Source organism: Crotalus tigris, unplaced genomic scaffold (assembly GCF_016545835.1).
Source record: "Crotalus tigris isolate CLP2741 ecotype Arizona unplaced genomic scaffold, ASM1654583v1 scf7180000019463.280638, whole genome shotgun sequence".
NCBI classification, from domain to species: domain Eukaryota; kingdom Metazoa; phylum Chordata; class Lepidosauria; order Squamata; family Viperidae; genus Crotalus; species Crotalus tigris.
In genome coordinates this window covers 16,071-41,506 of record NW_024097549.1, presented here as the reverse complement: position 1 = coordinate 41,506, position 25,436 = coordinate 16,071, and the positions used below count along the sequence as shown (strand labels likewise).

Sequence of the window (25,436 nt, the reverse complement as noted above, 5' to 3'; positions counted from 1 at the left end):
GGAACTCTGTTCTGACATTAATCTATGGTATGTCTGCATCTAGAATACTGTGTACAGTTCTGAAAAGGGATGGAAAAAATGTACAAAAAAGAAATCAAAACTATTAAAGTGCTCATGCAGATAGAAATATTCAAACTCTATCCTCAGGAAGAAAAGCAGAACACGATTAAGGCATATACAATGAGGTACAGCATGGACAAAGTAGTTTGGGAAGGATTTTTCTTCCTCTTTAAAGTATTAGGATGAACCAAGGTGCATCCAATGAAAAAAATCAGGGAGAACATGTCCAACAAAAGTGTTGGATTTTGTAAACTTCGAGTTTTTATTTATTTAATTTGTATCCCACCTTTATTATTTTTACAAATAACTCAAGGTGACAAACATATCCAACACAACTTCCTCATCCTATTTCTCCCACAACAACCCTGTGAGGTAGTTGGGCTGAAAGAGAGTGACTGGCCCAAAATTACCCAGCTCGCTTTCATGGCTAAGGCAGGATTTGAACTTATGATTTCTTGCTTTCTAGCTTGGTGCCTTAACCACTAGATTCTGGATTGGCAGTGCCTGTCTCCAAATACCAGTTCAGGGGTAACAATGGGGGTACAGGGATATGACTCCAACTTTGAACTAAAATTGACCTTTAGCATATTTGTGGCTGTTGTGAGAAACAAAATGCTGGATTAAGTGGGCTAGGGCAGATAAAGCAAAAGTATTCCTCTATCCTTAAGGATGCCATTTATTTTTCAATACAAGTCTTTTAGCATTTTATTATTTGATTTTTTTGAAATGACTATTTAGCTTTACAGCAGCCGATATGCCTTCCCTCCCAGGAAGAAATGAATATGACATACACCGAATGCTGGGTGACTGGATGGGGTTACACAGAAGAGAGAGGTACTGAAAAATAACCTTAAGAAACAATGAATACTTTTCTTGGCAAAATATGAGGTGATATTAGGTTGTTGTTATTATTGCTATTTGCATATGAACCACCAGAAAGGGTTTAATTTATAAAGTGAATTTTATAACTGAAAAGTACATTACCTTTCTAGATTTCATACTAGAATAATGTACTTGTTATCAAGGACCAATATAAGTAAAGATGCCCTAAAGTTGTGCTCTGTTCTTGAGAACCATGTGGCACGTCTGTGCAATGACAACATTATACAGGAAGTCCTAATGTTACAACCATTCATGTATGACCATTTGAAGTTATGAGGGCACTTAAAACCATTAATTTCTCCCAGTCATGTGATCAAAATTCAGATGCCTGCAGCCTTAATAGGGGACTCCTGACAAGCAAAGCCGAATTTGCTTCATAAGGGCAGCAAATTAGGTAACAAAATCGGGGATAGCTCACTTAACAACACTGCATAGTTACAGACATTTTAGCCCCAATTGTGGTAATAAACTAAGTACTATCTATAGAAGTGGTCTGCTATTGCATTTGTGTAGGATGGCTTACTGTTTGGGCTACCTCCTCCAACTCCTTTGGCAGATAAGTGATGATCTGTCCAGCTAAGATGTAAGGAAGGAGGCAAAGAATCTTTTCAATGCATACACTATTTTACCTGATGCTTTCAATTTCTCAAAAACAGCAGTTACAGTTGGGACTGTTAGTAATCATTTCTCAGCCATATTTTCAGCTGAAATACCCCTGGGGGGATGAATGCTTCTTCTGACTTCCTATCAGTCAGATTTTTCTAAAAGAATATGAAAAGCTGTTCTGGTTTATCAGACAAGAAACTGAGACAGACAAAATTAGGTGTCTGCCATGTGGAGCGTGCCTACAGCAGGCCAGCACTTTGAAGCTATTATAAGAAAGAAATGAACTTTGATAATTCAGTTGATCTTTGGCCAAGATTGTCTTGTCAGTTTTCAGCTGCTTTTCTACTTTTGATGTATTTATTACTTCTAGAACATATTCTATATCCTTTATTTCCTTTTGTTATGGATACCAAATCAAGGAGAAAAGTTTGAATGACTTTAACAACTCCCCACTGCTCCACAAACAAAAATAACAACAGAAACTGGTCTTAATCTTCTGTTCCTTAAACTTATAGTCAATCAAATGCATCAACTGAGATGTTAAAAATACAAAATAAATCAGAGAGTTCCAAAAGAAAATATCAGTGAAATTATGCCATTGCCTACACAATGCCATCTTGGGGGGAAAAAACCATCTCTATGGATTGTTAAGTAATGGCTAAAGAACAAACAAGTTTCATAATTATGTTTGATTCTGGTTTGAACTAAATCTTAGTTTAAACTTACATAATTTCCTGAGCTAAAATGTATTGGACAATTCTGGTTAGTTTAAAGAAGAAATAGATACTTCTGATTTTCTTATGAATGCAACATATACATATAAATAGAAAATGGAGACAAATTCCTTGTGTGTCTAACCATACTTGGCCAATAAAGAATTCTATTAATAGAATATCAACAATCTAAATACAGGAATATATGGCAATCATCATGAGGGGAAGAAATTCATATTGATCCTTTTTGAAACTCAGTATCACAATCCCCTAATTATCTTTGCCCTCATACCATGTGTGTCTCTCCATATATCAGAATAAAACAGGAGAAAATCAGATTGGGTATTTTTTTGTATCTATTTTGAAACAAATTGTTTTCATTCACATACAACAGAATACATTTATAATGTACAGAGCCACTGCTTAATCAGGAAATAAGGGAACCTAAAATATATGAATGGCCATAGACTAGGCAGTGCTATGAATCTTTAATCTGTTATTAGCAGTGCTTTTTTTTTCTAAAAAAAAAAAAAAAAAAGGGTGCCAGAACTCACACACGTCATACAACCCACCTTGTCTACCCTACAAGGTTCCATCCAAAAAAGGTACCAGAACTCCATTCTGAGTATTCTGTGAGAAAAAAAGCCCTGGTTATTAGAATACTGTTGGTGCTTTCAAGTGGATTTTCCAAAGGTTATAGGTCAGACAACTCATCCCAGAGATACAAGGAAGTGCACCACAACATAACATCATGCGCAATGGGGCTCATGTAGGACCAAATTCAAGCCAATTAATGCCCTAAGCATCGCCCCACAGTACTGTCCTTTGATAGAAGCCAAATTCTAATGCTATGTGATGGTAACAAATGTAATATCTATCAAAACATTAAAACCAAAGTTTAGTCATTCACCATGCCAAAGAAAACATTTTTTAACAATTTAGATTAAAGTTTGGCCATTAAGGACATTTACAAAACAAACTGATTACGGTGTCGAACATCCCATTGGCAAATGCAGCAAAAGAAACTCCCGGGACATTATTTTACCAAGAATATAACTTTACTGATAGATCCATATAGGTACAGAAGAAACAAAGCTGGTTCTGAGGTTTTGGTGTGAAAAGTAGCATAGTTAAAATCCCCCTTTTTCCTCCCCGGGTTACCCTGTGTCCATTGTCAACCAATCCAGTTCAATCATATTGTTTTGGAAAACAGTCTGCATCACATGAAAAGTTCCTATCAGGCAACCTTGAAGTGTTGGGACTTTCTCAGGCTGCAAACAGCTCACATAAATTCCTTACTTCCCTCCCAGCTCCCCATAAATTCCTATCATTCCCCCTTCACCCTCCCTTAGTCTCTGTTGTCAGGTTACAAGTAGCAGTATGTTAGGAGTCAGTCTTGACATATGGTCAAGTGTGGCAGTGAAGGAGTGAAAGGCATGATAGCTAAGGGGAAAACCTGTGTGGTTTCCCATTAGCTTGGTGCCCTAAGCAGATGTTTATTTGGCTTAATAGTTAATTCAGGGCTGGGATGATGTCCAGGAGTCTCTAATTGATTCTTATGTCACATTCACATATAGTTGGTGATGCCTGAAGCTTGCATTATTCTTGACTTTCACTGTACTAGCAACCTTCTCTCCATTTCTCTTTTTTGTATTTGTAGGCTCAATCAAAGACATGCTACAAAAAGTCAAAATTCCCTTAATACCAAATGCAGAATGTCAGTCTCAATACCTAGAGCACACAATAATTGACAAAATGTTGTGTGCTGGCTACTCAGGAGGAGGCAAGGATGCTTGCCAGGTAAATTAATAGTACCTTGTATTTCATTCTGACTCTGTGTACCATCACCCTCTTCAAGAGATCTGGAAAACCTGAGTTTGATGCAGATTTTAATTAAAAACTGCATGGTATTTCCTTCTGACACTATTATACTCAAGACTCCCTGAGAATAAATAAGAGGTTATTGATGTATTTAGTTGGTTTTTAAAAGAGCCTGGTATTTTATTTTTTACTTTTCAAGTAACAATATAAATATTACATTATACAAAATGCTCAGTATACAGTATGACATGCAGATAAACTTTTGAAGCTGCTGCTAATAAAAGCATACAGGGTCCATTCTGGTTTTATACCATTAAAAAAAAAACCTATCATAGATAGGTTTTGCTTTTTTTCTTTTTGTCCTTTTATGTCCTATAATTGTGTTCTGTGGCATTTGTCCATAAAAGAAAAAAATATCCTGCTACCAGATTCTGTTTAACGGTCAATGGTTCTACTTAATAATTTGGGGAAAGTGAAAATTGCAATGGAAATCAGTTGGTGGAACTAGCGCATGCATGGATGTGGAGTCGTTGCTGGAAATTTCTTGTGGAAATTTCCAGGTTAAATTGTACCTAGCAAAGAAGAGAGCCAGTTTGGTCTAGTGGTGAAGGTATCAAGATAGAAACCAGGACAGAGTTCTAATCCCCCTTTAGGCATGAAAGCAAGCTGGGTGACTTTGTGCCAGTCACCCAGTCCAATTCACTTCATAGCATTGTTGTTATGGGGAAAACAGGAAGGGGAAGGTGCATTAGGTACAGTATGTCTGCCATCTTGAGTGATTTATAAAAACAATAAAGATGGGATCAAAATAAATAATATAAATAAAGTCTCAGGCAATCCCTATATCCAGATCAGAATAAGTGCACACACCACTCAATAAGACAACAAAAACAATAGCTTGACTTTATTAAATATCACAAACATCACAAACAGTCGACTGGCAAAATAAAAGCAGTATATAAAGCAAGTAACAGCAAGAAAAGGAGATGAACAGGAATTTACATCAGCTGTATATTTTTGTATATCAAAAAGCAAAGTACTATCTGTCAGAAACAATACTTTGTGTAATCAGCACGGACAGTCCCAAAGGGAATGGCCATTGGAAATTCTAGCTTTAACCTTTTTATATATGTAACAGTAACAGAAGAGAGATGGAAACTCACCCATTAGGTGACCTTTTCTCTATTCTGCACTATTAAGAGAAATAACTTTGTGGATGCCGATTGTCAAGAAGTTAGTGGAATTTGAATCCTCCCCCCCTTAAAACTGCTGTTTCTTGTCCCCCCCTTTTAATTAGCTTACTTCATTAAAAAAAAATCTTGAAGCTTGTGGTGATTTTGTAGAACTGTAACTAGGCTAAGAAAAGTATTACCTCTTTGGATTTAACATCTTTGTTCCCTCATTTGTGACAATTGGGGAATGTTGCCAATTCTTCAGGCTTTCATCTCGGTGTAGAAACTTAGACTTTTAAGAATATAATTCCATTTTGTGAATTTACTAACATCAGAATATCAATCAGATGAGAAGCAATGTTTCCACTGCTTCTACTGAAATAGAATCATTTGATTAATCTGGGACATAGAATGGCACATAGGCCAGTTACTCCATCTATAATAGTCCCAGAACTGTTCCAATGGGAACAGGTTAGGATAAGAATTGGCACTTCAAGAACAAGTATCTAAGACTGCTTTTTTCTCTCTCTATCCATTCTTTTTTCTTTTGTTGTTTGTGTGGCATAGTTGGGATATTGGTCATCTTTGTGAATATTGGTGAAAGTCTTTTTTGGTTAAGGAGTGTAGAAAACATACTTTTGAATAATGATGATTTATTTTAAGAACTTGTTTATTCACCTGGGTATCCTTTTCACCAATCTTCCTTTATTAAACTTATGTAGATTTTTCTTTATTCTTTGCAGGGAGACTCAGGTGGCCCCTTGTCGTGTAAATTTGAGAACAGTTGGTATGTGGTTGGCATCACCAGTTGGGGTGAAGGATGCGCTCGTCCAGGACAACCAGGTGTTTACACCAATGTGGTTAAGTTTGTAGACTGGATTCTGGAACAAACTTTAGAAGATTAAAACAGAAAATAAATTAATCCTACATGCTACTAATTTCATGTGGCTCTGTTCAAAGGCCCATTTCATCCTGTTTCTGCATTTGGAAAAAACTGCAAAAAATTCATATTTAAATGTATATATTTTAAATTTACTTTATCAGACCATTTCAGACCATGGAAATTCAGATGAATTTGAGATTCCATTTCAATTATTACTTCTGAGTGTATGGGAAAAGATAATTCACAGTGAAGTTTACAAAGATGGATTTTTTTTAAAAAAAATTCAGTATATGGCAGTGGGGCGAACCTATGGCACGCGTGCCAGAGGCGGCACTCAGAGCCCTCTCTGTGGGCATGCGCGCCATGCCCCAGAGATGGCAACCGTCCCTCTTCAACCAGCCACCCGCTAACTGGCCAATGTCCCACATGGCCAGATGCATTCCAGCACCCATGCACTCGCTGGCCTTTGTGTGCAGGGGATGATGGTGTCAGGCAGCAGCCGACCTGGCCCCTGCCTCACCTTTCCCTGTGATAATGGCACCCCCGCCCTGCCTTGCCTTGTCTCGCCTCACCCCACAGGACAAGCCTCCTGCCCACCACACCACCTGCCAGAGACCCACTGGATCTCCCCCAACTCTGCCCAGCCCCCACAGATGTCCCTCCTCATGAGCAACATTGAGGTGATCACACCCACATTGGCCACACCCACCCAATCTGCCATGACCACCACAGCCATACCCATCCAGTGGGCCACGCCCACCTGGCAGTCGGTGATAAATAAGTGGTTTTTGGCTGCAGTTTGGGCACTCGATCTCTAAAAGGTTCGCCATTACTGGTATATGGAGTGTGTGTGCGTGTGTTTATATATATATATATATATATATATATATATATATATATATATATATATATATATATATATATTCAATAATACTGGTAAAAATGCGACTCCCGGGCATAATTATTAGTAAAACAAATAAAACACGATCACTGGGAGGGTTTGAAGTAAGAATACTTTACTTAAAAAATATACTTTACTTATGCTAAAAAGCTGCCAAGCTTTCGTTGGGGGAAACTCCCCAAAATCGTCAGGGCTAAGAAGGCCGTTTCAACAAAGGTGGTTTAAGTAGGTTCAAGTAACGTCTGCGCACGGCTTTTAGATCGCGTCACTGGCCCTAATTGACCAGCTGATGATCGAGATGTGTCTGTAACGTTTTGTTCTTTTCTTCGAATTCCCTTCCCTATCCTTCCGCTGTTGGTTTCTGGAGGCGTTAGTAACCTTGCATCTCCTCCTCTTCCGATGGTGCTGATACCTGTCATATCGGAGGGAGGGTTCAATCTAATGTTTTCCTGTGTCTTAATATGGGGATGGGGCTCCACCAACTGTAAGTTAATGCCCCTTTCTTGTTGCATACTTCTCTCCTCTTTTGCCCTATCAACAGTTCTTATCTGGGTATAGTGTATTTCAACGTCCGTCTCTTTATCTCCCACCCCAGTCTTCTTTGTGTCCGTGCCCTTTCGTTGTTTAATATTCAAACCTGATCCTTCCCATTCCTGTCGGTGGGGGGTCGTTAATGTTTGGGCATGTTCTCCGCTCCTGTTGCTTTTCCTTTTACTAATTGAGCGGGTTGTCATTCCATGTTTTCTCTCCCCTCTCCCCTCCCCTCTTCCCTCCTCATCATTATGGGCAATCACAAGCTCCGGAATTTTATTGTTGGATCCTTTAGATGTTCCGGCTCCATTGTTGCCACTTCTTCCCTCGTGGGGAGATGCGAGCTTCACATGATATTGTTGGGAGGTACGTAGATCGTCCACACCGGGAGCCCTCTCCTTTTCTTCCTCCATGCGTGGGGGGTTTGCAGTCCGTGTTCCCGCATCCGCTTGCTGCGATGGGGGGTTCGTGCATGAGGGGTTCGCAGTCCATGTTCCCGCATCCGCTTGCTGCGGTGGGAAATTCTCTCGTCGCACGAACTGGCGCTGGTCACATGGTAGAGGAGTGTTGGTGGTGTGGTTGTTTCCGCCTGCATGCGAACACTCCTGATGGCGGGGGGTACAGTTCCTTGTCCATAGCGCCGCGGGTGTTGACTCAATCGTTTACGGTGTAGTGAATAATGATTTGAATCCCATTTCCGCAGCGCTTGTTGCGCTGGATGCAAGTCAATATGGCGATTGATTGACCTGTCATTTGAGAACCAGGCCTCTTTCAGTAGCCGGCCTCCCTTCGTGGCATCACTAGCTACGACACGAGGGTTAATAAAGTCAAACTGATGGCCATCCTGCGCCATGTGCATCCAAAGTTGTGAATGCTGCTCGCCTCGTTTTATGGCCAGTTGATGTTCATGAAGACGAGTCTTCAGGCGTTTGGCTGTTTTCCCTACATAGTTGCCTTGTCAGTTCCTACAGTTGATTTTATAGACAACAGATGATTTCTCCATAGGAGGTAGGGGGTCTTTTGGGCGCATGACTTTAGATCGCAGGGTTTGATTTGGTTTGTGAGCCACCTGTATTCCATGGGGGGCCAGTAATCTGGCCGTGGCCTCTGAAATATTGTTAATATATGGGAGGGAGATGATAAAATTCCGAAGCTTGTGATTGCCCATAACGATGAGGAGGAACGTCCCACAGGGAGAGGGGAGAGAAAACATGGAATGACAACCCGCTCAATTAGTAAAAGGAAAAGCAACAGGAGCGGAGAACATGCCCAAACATTAACGACCCCCCACCGACAGGAATGGGAAGGATCAGGTTTGAATATTAAACAACGAAAGGGCACGGACACAAAGAAGACTGGGGTGGGAGATAAAGACACGGACGTTGAAATACACTATATCCAGATAAGAACTGTTGATAGGGCAAAAGAGGAGAGAAGTATGCAACAAGAAAGGGGCATTAACCTACAGTTGGTGGAGCCCCATCCCCATATTAAGACACAGGAAAACATTAGATTGAACCCTCCCTCCGATATGACAGGTATCAGCACCATCGGAAGAGGAGGAGATGCAAGGTTACTAACGCCTCCAGAAACCAACAGCGGAAGGATAGGGAAGGGAATTCGAAGAAAAGAACAAAACGTTACAGACACATCTCGATCATCAGCTGGTCAATTAGGGCCAGTGACGCGATCTAAAAGCCGTGCGCAGACGTTACTTGAACCTACTTAAACCACCTTTGTTGAAACGGCCTTCTTAGCCCTGACGATTTTGGGGAGTTTCCCCCAACGAAAGCTTGGCAACTTTTTAGCATAAGTAAAGTATATTTTTTAAGTAAAGTATTCTTACTTCAAACCCTCCCGGTGATCGTGTTTTATTTGTTTTACTAATATATATATATATGGACTATTTATGATCAACAGATACGAAGTTCTTAAAGAAAAATCTTAGAAATTTAGTCAATATATTAATTTTGAAGAGTCTGACATACATCCAATAACACAATAAAAATAATATATTATAATTATTTCTTCAACCCGCAAATGTATTTTTCCTTAATGTGAATATATTGTTTCTGATCAATGATTGTATTAATTGTAGACATAATAGAAAGAAAATATGTTTAAATCGTAGTAGTTGGTGACAACTGAATGCTATATATCTGGTTATAGTTATATATTTATATTGATCCTGTGTAGAATTATGCATCTGCTCCCCTAAATGTATATAGACTTGCTTGTGAGTAAACATTTTGAACATCATTTTCAAATCAGCCCTCAAATGAATTGGCTGTAACTAATTAGTGTAATGATATGTGGGAATAAGCTTGGGAAACAAGAGGGAGAGTAGCAGCCTATATAATGATCTGATAAAATCTGAGCCTGAAGGAGGGGTGGGGTGGTGGCTGGAGAAAACATCTCAGAAGGGACCCTTTCCAGTTTTGGGGAGAATAAAAGTAAGGAAGCGGATGTTAGCCCTTTGACAAGGAGCACCAACCATTAGTATTAATACTATCTTTGTGTAATATTACAGTAACAGAATTGTGCAAGTCTGGAAGTCCTCAGTTCTTCAGGCACTACATTTGTCAGATAAAATCCATGAAATCTATCTTTGATTTTCACCAGATTATCACTTGGAATATGGATCAGATTATTTTGTTTGCTTGTTTTAGTATGCAAAAAGATACACACGGTGCTTTTTTTGTAAAAAAAAAAAAAAAGGTGTCAGAACTCACACACGTCATACAACCCACCTTGCCTACCCTACAAAAAGGTGCCGGAACTCCGTTCTGGCGTTCTATGACAAAAAAACCCCTGGATATACATGATCTGAGCTGCAGTGTTTCACTTAACAACTGTGGCAAGAAAGGTTGCAAAATGGGACAAAACTTAACCACTGTCTCACTTAGCAACAGAAATGTTGGGCTCAATTGTGGTCATAAGGTGTGGACTACCTGTATACCATTTTCCACTTAAGCTTGGCATTGCACATACCTTTTTAGTACTTCTGAATAAGTCTTTAATTATAATGCAAGATTTCACCACAAGATTGTAGTTTCATCCACAAAGTGTGTCGACATTGATCTGCATATAAACAAGCCTCAGTGAAGTGAAATGAAAGACTTTATTATAGTCATTAACTAGCACAATGAGCCCCATCAATATCAAGTCTATTAATGAATGCAAAGAACACCTCAATCTGTTTGTGAAGCATATAGTCAATTTGCTTCTTTTGTTGTCTATCCAACATTTGAAATGTCAATGAAGACTGTGTGTCCAGTCATCTTTTAACTTGTTGAAAGAAGGTATTTTCTGTAGACATTGAATTTTCTTGGCAGAATCCTAGTAATCTGTCTCTGCTTCATTTTATATCCTGAGGCCATTTTTTGTATTGTTCCAGATGCTATCTTACTTCTAATATTGCATTTTAGTTGCTTCTGAATTTGATAACTTAGCAGGAGGAGAGGTCTTGTATTAACAATGTATTGCAAGTCATCACAGAACTGTGCAACTTTAATTTTCTCTGTATCTGAGGTTAAACTGGTTACAAAGGTTAATGAATATGGGATGCTAGACAGGCAATGTTTTAGGCTGCATAGTTTTTTTCCCCCAAGGTAATATACAGCATCCTTTTCAGGAACAATTGAAACTAAGACCTGCATATTGTTAAGAATCAAGCACACACGAAACTTTTTCTTCAGAGCTGTGATTAATGTTAATTGCTTAACATTTTGCTCACAGCTGTAGCAAAAGTGCTATTCACTGTGCATTTGTGGTAGAAAAACGCTGTTAGATGAAGCATTTAGTTCACATATTTTCATCTGCTTAAAGGACTATTAATAAATTCCTCATGCATGCCTTGCTTGGAAAGAACAAATAAATTACAGAGGAAACCTTACAGTATTAAAGCATATGGCAGATGTGATCTTAAAGCATAGATATTCTCTTTAATTTTCAATATAAAATGATTGATTGCTCTTATAATAAACTTAGTCTAGGATAATGACATTCAGAAAAATTCTCTTTTTTTCTCCTAATAGTTCTTATTCAGATGGATAAAAAAGTGCTTTTAGTTCTTTCAATTGAGAAAGGAATTTCAAGAACTTATCATCATGAGAGGGTAGTATTTTCTGCAATGTATTCGTGAATATCTACTTTTGTCACCCACTAGATAGGCAGGCATGCAGTGTTAGACATTAATATTCCCCAACACTGTAATTATTCACTCCTGGATGCCTCTCAGATTGTATTTTTTATATGATCTTATTTTATCTGTTCGCTTTAACTCATTTTCTTCTTAAAGGCGTAATTAATAATATGTTTCGATAATTTTATATTCTGCATCTGATAGTCTAACACAGAGCCTATTCCTTAAGCATAGATGCATTACATTTAATCTTCAAAGCTAGGATAGTTGGGCATTGTCCATTTCTATTAACAATGTTGAGTGAGATCCCCAAAGTCCTGCTCTAATATAAAATTATCTTGCTTAGAAGTGGACATAGATGCACCAAAATGTATTGACCTAGATTCAGTATTGGATTTCACTTGATTAACCTGACCATATATTAAGAAAGCACATGCATTCTTTAGAAGGCCATCTAGGCCAGTGGTTCTTAACCTTTTTGAACGAATCGCCTCCTTAAGCCAATGAGGAAGTTGTCATTGCCCCCCCCCAACATAACCTCTCAATCACAACATAGGAAATAATTCTTCAATTTATGCAAACACTTTTTTTGTGTTCTTTAAAATTGTCATCAGGACATATCGATGCAAATAATTTATTTCCAGTCTTTTTCCCATATCTCCCATATTCTGGCCAAAGCCGCGCCACTGTATGGGTACGCCACGCGCATGGAGATAAGCAATGTGTATTCAGATATGTGCGGCATTCTGTACTGAAGCTAGCTGGAGGAACATTTGAAAACACAATTCAATCCACTAATAGCAAGTGATCTGATGTTTTTGTACGACAGATATATAGCGATTCACTGTATGAAAAAGTCTCAAAAGTGTCCCCAAAACGTCTCACTCCATTGCCCCCATATTGCCCCCTTTTCATTCCTTCGCCCCTGTGTCACCCCTTTTCGTTCCATTGCCCTCCTAAAAAACGAAATCGCCCCCTGGGGGCAATATCGCCCATGTTAAAAACCACTGATCTAGGCAATGTTGGAAGAATTTTTTAGACATACCAGGCTAGCTGAATCATAGAGGGACAGAATATAACCTCTTTCTGGCTTGCCCAGCAAATAATCTGTTTCTTAAATATGATATATACAGAGATCAATGAAATATATGAAGAATACTCAGTGTCAGAATCCAATTATATTTCATCTTTAATTATCAAACATAGAAACTCCCAATTCTGCCTTCTCTGGATTCTGCCATAAGAGGGAGAAAAGGGGGAGAGCAAAGGGGCTTTATGGCCCTCACTTCCTTCAGCACACTTCAAAGGACTGAATGGTGTTTATTGTGGCCTCTAAGCTTTAACATATCAAAGAAGAGTAATTGCCTTTCATGTAGTTATCTGAAGTCTCCATCCAGACGGAAGAAGAAAGGGGATGGAATTGTGATACTTGAAACTATCACTGGAAGGGGGGTTGATTGGGTGGGACTACTGGGGAACCCCTTAAAACCTTGAATGGGAGAGCTTGAACCCCAAGTCCTGTCTAGCATGCCTGCAACCATTTTCTCTTAATAAAGGATTCCTGTTGGAAGAGCTATTCCAAGAGTTCTGTCTTCTTAAGATGCAAAGTGGGGTGGGTCCTTACATTAGACAGGACTTGCAAAATTAATCCACCTGGAAGGTAGACCCTTGCCGGGGGATTTTGCAAAAATTTACCATGTCAGACAACGAAGCAAGAGAGGGAGAAAACTCCCTGGAAAGAGAGCCGCTGACCCAGTTGGAACCTTGCCAGATGTTGGGATCCGAGAGGCCAGATTTCTCAGAAGAAGAAGTGGTGGAGACACAGGACCACAAGCCTCGCTGGTCGATGGGCGTTGGAAAGAAAAGCGAGTGGGGAAAGGAATCAAGAAAAGTGACCCTGAGACGGGGACCAAGCAACCAGAATGGAAGCAGGAGATGGAGAAATCCCTGCACGCAAGTGAAGAGGGAGGAAGCTGTATGCCGTACTCAGACTGGATCCTAGAGAGAGCTATTGACCTGATGAAGAGAACTCTCAGCTCCCTAGGAGAGGAGATTCCTGAGCCCTACGCCCGCCCCAGTTCCTGGAGCCACAAAGGGAGAGACACCGAGGGGGACGTGGAACCTGCAACCCCAGGGACATTTACTGATCCAGGAGCTCCCACCCCCTACCGGACCACAGATGGAAATCTGGACGGAAGACACTACCACCCACAATGGAGGCACCGATCCATTCCAAGACGTCCACCGTTGGAGGTGAAATTCAAAGGGGAGCCAACACGCTTGGGGTTTTTCCTAACCCAAGTCCTCAGCTACATGGAGGAATATGGGCAGGACATCCCCAGCGACAAAGCCCGCATCCGGATCGTGCAATCTGCCCTGGATGGACCAGCTGCAGATTGGGTGGTGAACCTGCATGACTCCAATGCCCCAGAACTCAGTAACTTCAACCGTTTCATGTCCTCGTTGAGAAGACGATTTGAAGACCCCCTGGCTGATCGCAAAGCCCGTGAAAGAATAACAACGATGAGGCAGGGCAAACGCCCAGTGGCTGAGTATACACAAGAATTCCGAGCCATTGCCAGCAAACTGAATTGGCCAGAAGACATCCTCCTTGGCCGTTTCAAAGACGGACTAAACTATGATCTATATGATGCTTGCCTGCCCCGAGGAGACCCACATCGACTTGAGGAATGGTACGTCTTGGCAGAGGAAGCAGAGATCGACATATTGAAGAGGCATCGCCGAGGAAAACAATGGAGCCGCCCCCCGCCTGAGCTGACACACCAACCGGTGAAATCATCGGATACAGCCAAGAAGCAGATGGGGTGTTTCAAGTGCGGAAGAGAAGGGCATCGAGCTGTAGAATGCCGCTCAAAGGCCCCCCAGCACAACCCAGACAGATCCCCAATCAACAAACCCAGAGGGTATTCAGCTAAGCCAAAAGAAACAGCCATGAAAATGATGGAAATTGCAGAAAACCCCACCTCTGCTCACCAAGGGGAAAGAACTCCAGCCTACACCACAGGGACGGTGGATGCCTCAGATGACAGCTCGGAAGGCGAACCCCTGGTAAGTGGACGCATCACACCCATCTTCAAAACAGTGACTATATTAATCCCCCCCATGCCCGAAGCTGTGAAGGTGAAAGCCTTAATAGACTCTGGCTGCACCCGCTGCCTCATTAGCCCAACACTAGTGGGGAATCTGGGCATCCCATCCAGGAGACTGGAACAACCAATCTCATTTGGCCAGCTAGATGGATCCATAGCAGGGGGGGTGCCAGCTACCCTAGCCACTCTGCCAATACACCTCTCCCTGGGCAACCATGAAGAGGACTTAACGTTTGTGGTGACCCCAGGTATGGAATGCCCAATGATTCTAGGGATGGAATGGTTGAAAAAATGGAACCCCTGGGTAAATTGGAGGACGACAGAAATCAAATTCCCGAAGGGGGACCCTATGGACTTAAAACCCCAAGAGAGGCTACCAGAATCAAGAATAGAAAAAGCATCCATAGGAGAGGAAAAAAGATTAACAGAAATACCAGAGGAATATAGGGACCTTGCTGAAGTCTTCAGTGAGGAGAGGGCGAATGAGCTTCCCCCCCACCGACCCACAGACTGTACCATTGAATTCAAGCCTGGGGCAAAACTCCCGAAGCCCAGATTATACTCCATGAGCCCAAAGGAGAAGGAGGAAATGGAAAGATTTATAAAAAAAAAACCTGGAGAGAGGTTTCATTGAACCAGCTAAGCCTAAAGTGGCTGCCCCGGTCCTTTTTAGAGAGAAGAAGGATGGCTCTTTACGTTTATGCGTGGATTATAGGGCCCTGAACACAATCAGTGAAAGCAACCTATACCCGCTGCCCCTCATGAAAGACATGCTGTCACACCTATCGAAAGGGAAAATTTTTTCTAAACTAGACTTAAGGGAAGCTTACTATCGCGTGAGAATCAAGGAAGGGGACGAATGGAAGACTGCATTTAACTGCCCCATGGGGTGCTATCAATTCAAAGTCTTGCCATTTGGATTACAAGGGGGCCCTGCAGTCTTTATGCAATTAATCAATGACGTTCTAAGGGAGCACCTGTTTAAGGGGGTCCTTGTTTACTTGGACGACATTCTTATCTTTACCGAAACAAAAGAAGAACACGTCAAACTTGTCAGAGCGGTTTTAAAGAAGCTGCGAGCCGCTCACCTATATGCCAAACTCTCAAAATGCGAATTCCACCAGGAAAGGATAGACTACCTAGGCTATCGCATATCCCCACAGGGCATTGAAATGGACCCAGAGAAGGTCAGAGCAGTATTAGAATGGGCACCACCCCGCACAAGAAAGCAACTACAAAGTTTCCTGGGCTTTGCAAATTTTTACCGCCAATTCATCCCCTCATTTGCACAGATAGCCTTGCCCCTCACCAACTTACTAAAAACGAAGGGAACATCCTCAGTAAAACCTAGCCAGCCACTAACATGGACAATGGAGTGCCAAGCAGCGTTTGAGAGACTAAAGAGACTTTTTTCTGCCGAACCAGTACTAAGGCACCCAGACATGGACAAGCCCTTCATAATACAGGCAGATGCAAGTGATGTGGCAGTGGGGGCTGTGCTATTACAAGAAAATGATGATGCAGTATTGCAACCCTGTGCATATACATCTAAGAAACTCACGGAAACAGAACAGCGCTGGCCCGTATGGGAGAAGGAGGCTTATGGGATACGTTGGGCATTACTCACGTGGCGACAGTTCCTGGAAGGCAACAAAATCCCCTTCCAGGTATGGACTGATCACAAAAATTTAGAAGCCCTGAAAACTTCCAGGAAACTCAATCCCAAACAAGCCCGCTGGTCCCAGCATTTTCACCAATTCCAATTTAAGCTCAAACATTTACCAGGAAGAAAGAACTTCCTGGCAGATGCACTATCTCGCATGCCCCAATATAACAGCGCACGAACCACAGACTCTAGACCAATAATGGCAGAATCACAACTGGCAGCGCCAGTAACCACAAGAACCCAAGCCAAAATAAAACCACAACTGGACAGCCAAACTGGGATTGAATTCAGAAAAAGTTTGGAAACAGATGATTGGTTCCAGAAAAACAAACATGTGTGCACAATGAGAGACGGATTGCCTTGGGTAGGGGAAAAGTTATATATACCAACAACTCAAAGACTAACTTTCATGCAACTTTGCCATGACACAAAATCAGCAGGGCATTTTGGATTTGTAAAAACTTTACACTTAATTAAACGGCAATTTTGGTGGCCATCAATAAAAAAGGACATAGAAAGTTATGTTGCCAGCTGCCCAACCTGTGCATCAGCAAAGAGGTTGCAAGGGAAATCGCCAGGGCTGTTACAACCAGTGGCAAGTCCCTCAGCCCCCTGGAGGGAAATAGCCATGGATTTTATAGTGGAATTGCCTGAAAGCAATGGGAATACTGTTATCTGGACAGTCACGGACCTATTTTCCAAACAGGTGCACTTTATCCCTTGCCAAAAAATTCCCACTGCAAAGGCCTTAGCAAAACTTTTTATCCAGCACATTTACAGATTGCACGGGGCACCCCAACGCATCATCTCTGATAGGGGAGTGCAATTTACGTCTACATTTTGGAAGGAATTTTTATCCCTCTTAGGGACCACTCAGGGACTGACATCTAGCCATCACCCTCAGACAGATGGACAAGCGGAACGCTGCCAGTCGGTACTTGAGCAATATTTGAGATGTTTTTTAAATTTCCAACAGAGTGATTGGACGGACTTACTTCCTTTTGCAGAAGTTGCCTACAATAATGCAGTCCACTCCAGCACAGGCTACACTCCTTTTCAAATAGCCAACGGCCAAAGTTTCAACCCTATGCCAGAGTTAACCCCAAAAGAACCAACGATCCCTTCACTGAAAGAATGGATGGAAAGCCTACAAAACACCTGGCCAATAGTCAGAAAATCACTAGATGAAGCTAGGCGGGCATACAAAGCACAAGCCGATAAAAAAAGGGTTGAGCCTACACCATTCATTATAGGAGAAATGGTGTACTTATCTACAAAATACCTAAAGTCCCTACAGCCCTGTAAAAAACTTGGACCAAAATATATAGGACCTTTTCCAATTAAAAGAATCATAAATCCAGTAACAGTAGAATTAGAATTACCCAAAAACCTCAGGCAAATACACCCAATTTTTCATTGCAGCTTGCTGAAAAGAGAGCATCAGTCACCTCTACGGCCAAAAATCCCCCCCCCACCACCTCCAATCATGGTGGAGGGGGAACAACACTTCGAAATAAAAGAGATCCTTGACTCTAGGAGATATCGTGGAACAACTCAGTACCTAGTTGCCTGGAAACACCTCCCTGCCTCACAAAATGAGTGGGTCCATAAACGTCACGTCAGAGCCCCGAAGCTATTGAAGAAGTTTCACACAGAGTATCCTAACAAGCCTAACTAAATTTTTTACTTGTGTTTTCTTTCAGGTGGATCTCTCTTATTGTTAAGAGGGGCCGGATGTCAGAATCCAATTATATTTCATCTTTAATTATCAAACATAGAAACTCCCAATTCTGCCTTCTCTGGATTCTGCCATAAGAGGGAGAAAAGGGGGAGAGCAAAGGGGCTTTATGGCCCTCACTTCCTTCAGCACACTTCAAAGGACTGAATGGGTGTTTATTGTGGCCTCTAAGCTTTAACATATCAAAGAAGAGTAATTGCCTTTCATGTAGTTATCTGAAGTCTCCATCCAGACGGAAGAAGAAAGGGGATGGAATTGTGATACTTGAAACTATCACTGGAAGGGGGGTTGATTGGGTGGGACTACTGGGGAACCCCTTAAAACCTTGAATGGGAGAGCTTGAACCCCAAGTCCTGTCTAGCATGCCTGCAACCATTTTCTCTTAATAAAGGATTCCTGTTGGAAGAGCTATTCCAAGAGTTCTGTCTTCTTAAGATGCAAAGTGGGGTGGGTCCTTACACTCAGGCTAAGTACATAAGTTTATTTGAATGCAGTCTGTATGGAAGTATTATAGCAGTGGTGGCGAACCTATGGTACACGTGCCAGAGGCGGCACTCAGAGCCCTCTCTTTGGGCACGTGCGCCATGCCCCGGAGATGGCAACTGTCCCTCTTCAACCAGCTGCCCACTAACTCACTGAGGTCCCATTTGGCCTGATGCATCCCAGCATGGCTGGTTTCCCTCCCCCCGTCCCATCCCTCCTGGCCTCGCATACTCTCCTTTTCTTGGGCACGACCCACTGCATTGTCTCCTCAACTGTTGGCCATCCATCCAGCTCAGAGATGGCTTCTCTGAACTGCTGGGGGCAGGCTGCGGAGACCCAGAGTGTGCCGATTGAGGGGCTGGCAGGCTGTGGCTGCTAATGGACACTGTCGGCCCCCATGACTCACTGGCCTCTGTGTGTGGGGGCTGATGGTGTCAGGCAGAAGCCGCCCTGGCCCCTGCCTTGCCTTGCCCTGTGACAATGGCACCACCGCCCTGCCTCACCTTGCCTCACCTCCCCCTGCAGGACAAGCCTTCTGCCCACCGCTGCACCTGCCAGAGATCCCCTGGATCTCCCCCAACCCTGCCTGATCCCCACAGGCATCCCTCCACACGAACAACATTGAGGTGACCACACCCACCTTGGCCACACCCACACAGTCTGCCATGACCACCAAAGCCATGCCCACCCAGTGGGCTATGCCCACCTGGCACCCGGCAATAAATAAGTGGGTTTTGGGTAGCAGTTTGGGCACTCAGCCTATAAAAGGTTCCCCATCACTGCATTATAGCATGCCAGGATGGACAAGAAAAATTAGGTGCCAATGATGATGAGAAGATCAAAATATGACTGGTGGATGAAAGCAGTAACAGCCAGACAGGACATGAAATTTCATGATTCAGAGAAGCCCAAGAACAGCTAAATGCCCAATGAAATTGTCTTTTAGATTGTATCATTATTCTATCACAAGATAACTGGTTAGAGATCAAAGCTTTTAGGCTACAAAGGAGGAGACAAGGAGGATTTCATGAGGTAAGTTGTCTATTGTAGCATGTAACAGTAAGCTATTTTGTTTGTTTTCTTTCACTGTTGTCCTGACAGTGAGGACAATATACCAGTGAAATGGCTTGCCTTGAGAAGTTGTGGGTGCTCCATTACTGGAGGGCTTTAAAAAGTGACTGGATAGCCCTTTATCTGAAATGATATAGGGTCTTCTGTTTGAGTAGGGAATTGGACTAGAAGACCTCCAAGATCCTTCCAACTCTGTTATTCCGTTGTTCTATTTGATATTTTTCTCAATATTTTTTTCCACACTTGGTATTTTTCTGGAATCAAGGGGCTACAAGACAACTTTTGATACCTATTTACTACTCTTTTAAGCAACCTCTCTGCTAACATTAACTGAATAATTGTGTTGGCCATAAATATGTTCTTCTAATTCAGTGGTTCTTAACCTTTCTAATGCCGTGACCCCATAATACAGTTCCCCATGTTGTGGTGACCCCCAAGTGGGTGTGGCCACCAATAAGAGGGAGTAGGACAGCTAGGGAAAAGAGAAAAAAATGGCGGACAGCGTGGTTTGGCGACCCCTGTGAAATGGTCATTTGACCCCAAATGGGGTCCCGACCCACAGGTTGAGAACCACTGCTCTAATTAGTTGGGCTGAAACTGAGAAATGTACTGAAAGAACAACTATACAACTATATCTCAAATTGAGATTCAACAAATCTACACAATTGTTTTTTATGGTGATTGTGCCACTGGGACAAAAATACAAAGAGAGGGAATGAAAAGTAACTTAATAAGAAAACTAAACTTCAGTAACTAAAAGCTGATTTAAAGGAAAGGCTGAACAAAGCATTAGAAAGGAAAGCGTTATGACAAAGAAAAAATGAAATGAGGAAGAGAAGTTGCTTATAGTATTCATCAGTGATTACAGGAAGAAAGTTCCATTTTGGAAAATCAAAGAACTTTCAATAATGTAATTTCTTCCCCTGTTGAACATATAGACATAAATTAAAGACATTTAACTTTATGTGCTTAATTTCATGGTAATATAATTCATTGTTACAATGTGTATATCTTTATTTAGCAAGACTATATTATGAATATGAAAATATATTCATTACTGTGGGAATAAGCGGAGCTGTTTTTCTCTTTGAGATGAATTTAATGGGAATCTATTTAAAGATAGATTTTAAGCTGCCAGTCAGTTGAATGAATGTGATGAATAATGGAACAAACCTAGTTTAAGAAAGAAGGTATATTCTGTATTTTATGAAGGATTATCTCAACTGAGTTATTCCTTGCATGACAAATACACACAGTTTTCCTCATCCTTTATAACTCATGCACTTTAGTAAGTAAAATAGCTTTGAACCTTCAGAGAATCCATTCTAGAGTGTCCTCTTTGCTGAAAAGACTGGGGAACTGGCCATTCAGAATATGACATTCTGGCAATAGTTTGAATTTATTAAGCAATGGAACTATCTAGCCTCAAATTTTCTAGTTAAAAGCTAAGAATATTCACATTTGTTTATTATATGCAAAAGAAATGAATGCTGAGATATTCACCAATCTGCACTGGGAAAATACCATCTTCTAAGTCAGAGCAAATTGTGAAAAATTAGATATTATTGAACTATAATTACCAGCAATCCTTGTTTCTGGCTAGAGTTGTTGGGAGTTATAGCTCAACAATTACTTTCATTCCTCCTACTGGCCATCCTGTCCTAAGAAATGTGAAGTTCTTCAGATCTTGTAGATTTGAATCTCAACAGGCCCACCTGCCATGAAAAACGGCATATTGTGGACAGTCAAGACCCAAACAACAGGGATACCAAGTTGCTTTCCCTGTTCTGACAAGCTTATTTTTGCCCAGGCAGTTTACTTGAGACTATCTTTTGTTGTGAGAACTGTTAAGTCCCGAGCCTTGCAAACGGGCTCGGGGCGTTTGCAGGCAGTCCCGGGCAGATGCAAGTTGCCCGGGACCAGACAGGCTGTCGCCAGCGCCTGTGCGCATGCGCGGGTGCTGGCGCGGGAAAAGTAACACATTGACCCGGGAACTGCCTATATAAGAGACTAGGAGCTTTGGGGCGTTGCTGAAGCCTTCACTTGTAAGCTGAACACAGAATAAAAGGAAACCTGAGAACTACAACTGCTTCTCGCATCTGCTTTTCGCCAAGGACCCAACACTGGCGACGAAGGTGGGATGCCTTACATCGCCTGGAAAGAAAGAGGTGTAAGCTTACCCAAGTGAGTCCTGAGCGGCGGAATGACGGAACGGCGTTGACTCGGCAGCTACCCACCAATCCAGTGCGCATTCGGGGGTAGGCTGGCTGATAGACCCGTCTCCTGAAATGGCAAAGGTTGGAAGGCTTTCGGAGTTCGACGTCTCACATCCAGAGCGGTGGGAGTCCTACGTAGCCAGGGTGGAAAATTACCTCAAGGTGAACCACGTGAGGGAAGATAGCTTGAAGGCTGCCACCCTGCTTTGTGTCTGCGGTCAAGACACCTTCGAAATCGCAGAGAACCTTGCAGCACCTGTCCCATTAGAGTCTGTCAGCTACGCAGATCTAAAGAAGCTATTGAAGGAGCACTTCCAGCCCAAGATGTCCATCATCGCATGGCGCCACACCTTCGAGCAGAGAGATCAACGATCCGGAGAGTCGGCCAAAGAATACATCGCTGCATTGAGGAAGGCCACCAAGCACTGCGAGTTCAAGGACCTCGAAGAACGACTGAGGGACCGATTCGTGTGCGGCTTAAGGCATCGAGATCTACAACAGAGGCTTTTCGCCAAAGAAGAATTGTCCTTCCAAGATGCCTTAAGAGAGGTCACCGCAGAAGAAGCAGCAGACGGCGCCGTCAAAAACATGCGGCCGATCAGGAACAGTCCAGATGTTGCATCCGTGCACCAAGAGGATGTCCAAGGGAACTCCGAGGAGGATCCGGATGAGGAAGTTGACCGTCTCCACCCCACGAAGGAAGGGAATCAGAAAGGAAGCTCTGCAGTTCCCCTCAAGTGCATCGGCTGTGGAGGTCGCCACAGGAGAACCGACTGCAAGTTCCGCTCCGCTATCTGCCGGGCGTGCGGGAAACAAGGACATATTGCAGATGTGTGTCTGGGCCGACGAAACGTACAACCTCAGGAAGAACTGCGCCTGAAAGGTACCAGGGTCCCCAGCCAGAATAGGGTAGGTTTTTGCGCTTCGCGAAGAAGCATCTTCAGGACAGGCACACACAAGCCCATCAAGAAAAAGCTGTCACTCAAGGTGAAGCTACAAGGGGTTCCATTAACTATGGAACTAGACACGGGGTCTGCCCTTTCAATCAGATCCTTACATACATTTAGGAAGATTTGTTCCGGCAGTGGAACTCAGGCTAAATTAAGGCCTTCTGACATTGTGTTAACAGACTTTCAAAATTCGAGAGTGTGTGTTAAGGGGGAGGCCACCCTTAACGTACAGTATAAGAATTTTGAAGGTCCACTAGACATATTAGTAGTAAGGGGTGAACGAACGAGTCTCATAGGACTCGATTGGTTTGAAGCCTTGGGGATACACATCACGGGGCTGAACAGCTTAGAAACACTCGACCTACAGGAAGTCTGCAAAGAATTTGCAGATGTCTTCAGCCCCCAGCTGGGCATATTCAAGGGACCTCCTGTGTCCTTAAAACTAGACCCCACTGTCACACCCATTAGAATTAAAGCAAGAAGGGTCCCTTTTGCTTTAAAGAGTAAAATTGACACTGAGTTAGACAAACTGATCCAACAGAGAATCCTAGAACCTGTTGATTCCAGCCCTTGGGAGACCCCCATTGTCACGCCTCTAAAGGCAAATGGGGACATTCGCATTTGTGCTGACTACAAATGCACTCTTAATAAGGCATTGCAGCAACATGCCTATCCTGTTCCTGTGGTCAGTCATATTCTGGCCTCCCTCAAGGGAGGGCGCGTTTTTGCAAAGCTTGACCTAGCTCAAGCGTATCAACAGCTGCCTGTTGATGCTGCTGCTGCTATAGCTCAGACTATTGTGACCCACAGGGGAGCCTTTAAGGTAAAAAGGCTACAGTTTGGAGTGAATGTTGCTCCTGGGATTTTCCAAAGCGTAATGGAAAACACACTACGGGGCATACTGGGGGTTTGCCCCTACTTTGATGATGTCTTAATTGCAGGAGACTCCACACACATTCTAGCTGAAAGGCTAAGGGCTGTTCTGTTAAGATTCAGGAAAACAGGCCTCAAGCTCAAAAAATACAAATGCAAATTGGGGTGCTTTCTACTGAATTTCTGGGATTCAAAATTGATGCTGCTGGGATTCACCCTGCTGAATCCAAACTAACTGCCATTTTAGAAGCACCTAGGCCAAAGTCTAAGGCCGAGCTTCAGGCCTTTCTGGGCCTCCTGAATTTCTACAATTCCTTTCTTCCACATAAAGCTAGTGTAGCTGAGCCTCTTCACAGGCTATTAGACAAACAAGCAGTGTGGCAATGGTCACAAACACATGAGGCTAGTTTCAATGAGGTCAAGGCCTTACTCAATTCTAACAGTGTACTTGCACACTTCAATGAGTCCCTTCCTGTGTGCATCGCTTGTGATGCTTCCCCTTACGGGGTAGGAGCTGTCCTGAGCCACCTCAGGTCTGATGGAACTCAGGTTCCTGTTGCATATTACTCCAGAACACTGTCTTCTGCTGAGTGCAACTACACTCAGATAGACAGGGAGGCTCTGGCTATTGTTGCTGGAATTAAAAAATTCCATGATTTCTTGTATGGCAGGCATTTCACGGTCTTCACTGACCATAAGCCTCTGCTGGGACTGTTTACCACACGTAAACAAACTCCCCAAATCAATTCCCCTAGAATGCTTAGGTGGTCTATTTTTCTGTCTGCATATGATTTTTCCTTACTCCACAAGCCTGGGAAAGAAATGGGCCATGCTGATGGCCTCAGTAGATTGCCCCTGCCAGTAGTAGAAGCTGACCCTGCCCCAGCTGTCAACATTCTATCAATCCAAGCCTTGCCCGAGTCCCCTCTGAATGCCAGGGATGTCGCCGCTGAAACAGGCACAGATCACACACTTTCACGTGTCATTTCTTGGGTTTTGTCTGGATGGCCTGAGCACTGCCCTAGTCCTGAGTTTCAGAGTTTTTGGTCCAAAAGGAACGAGTTGTCCACTTCTCAGGGTTGTCTGCTTTGGGGAAACAGAGTTGTCATTCCCACCTCAATGAGGACTAGGATCTTAGAGTCCCTCCACGAGGGTCATCCTGGCATTGTTTGCATGAAGGCCCTTGCACATAGCCACTTGTGGTGGCCTAGTTTAGATAAGGACATTGAGGCTAAGGTGCATGCATGCCACCTGTGCCAGCGCTCTCGCCCAGAGATGCCCCAAGCTCCTGTGCATAGATGGGAGGAAACACAGTCCCCATGGTCTAGGGTGCACATTGACTACGCTGGACCCTTTCAGGGCCAGTTCTTCTTGGGCCTTGTTGACAGCCATTCGAAATGGCTTGAGGTTGTACCTGTCTCATCCACCACCACTGCAAAGACTATTCAGGTACTGAGGGGGATTTTTGCTGCACACGGGCTCCCAGATGTCATCGTCTCTGATAACGGCCCTCAATTTACTTCCTCCGAATTCCAAGCTTTCTTACAGGCTAACATGATTTGTCATGCCACGTCTGCACCCTTCCACCCGTCCACCAACGGTATGGCTGAACACAT

At 42.8% G+C, this 25,436-nt stretch overlaps 1 protein-coding gene across 2 annotated transcripts in view; it reads left to right on the top strand.

The window, feature by feature from the left end:
* KLKB1 (kallikrein B1) overlaps window positions 1-6,188 on the top strand; it is a 30,970-nt gene extending 24,782 nt beyond the window's left edge. Inside the window, exons 13-15 of one of the 2 annotated variants that reach the window (XM_039362427.1) lie at window positions 799-894; window positions 3,922-4,061; window positions 5,998-6,188. In XM_039362427.1, coding sequence (XP_039218361.1) covers window positions 799-894; window positions 3,922-4,061; window positions 5,998-6,159 — 398 coding nt within the window. In that variant the 3' untranslated portion in view covers window positions 6,160-6,188. The remainder of the gene's footprint in view (window positions 1-798; window positions 895-3,921; window positions 4,062-5,997) is intronic. The other variant, XM_039362428.1, reaches the window with a different exon arrangement.
* Window positions 6,189-25,436: the final 19,248 nt, after the last annotated feature.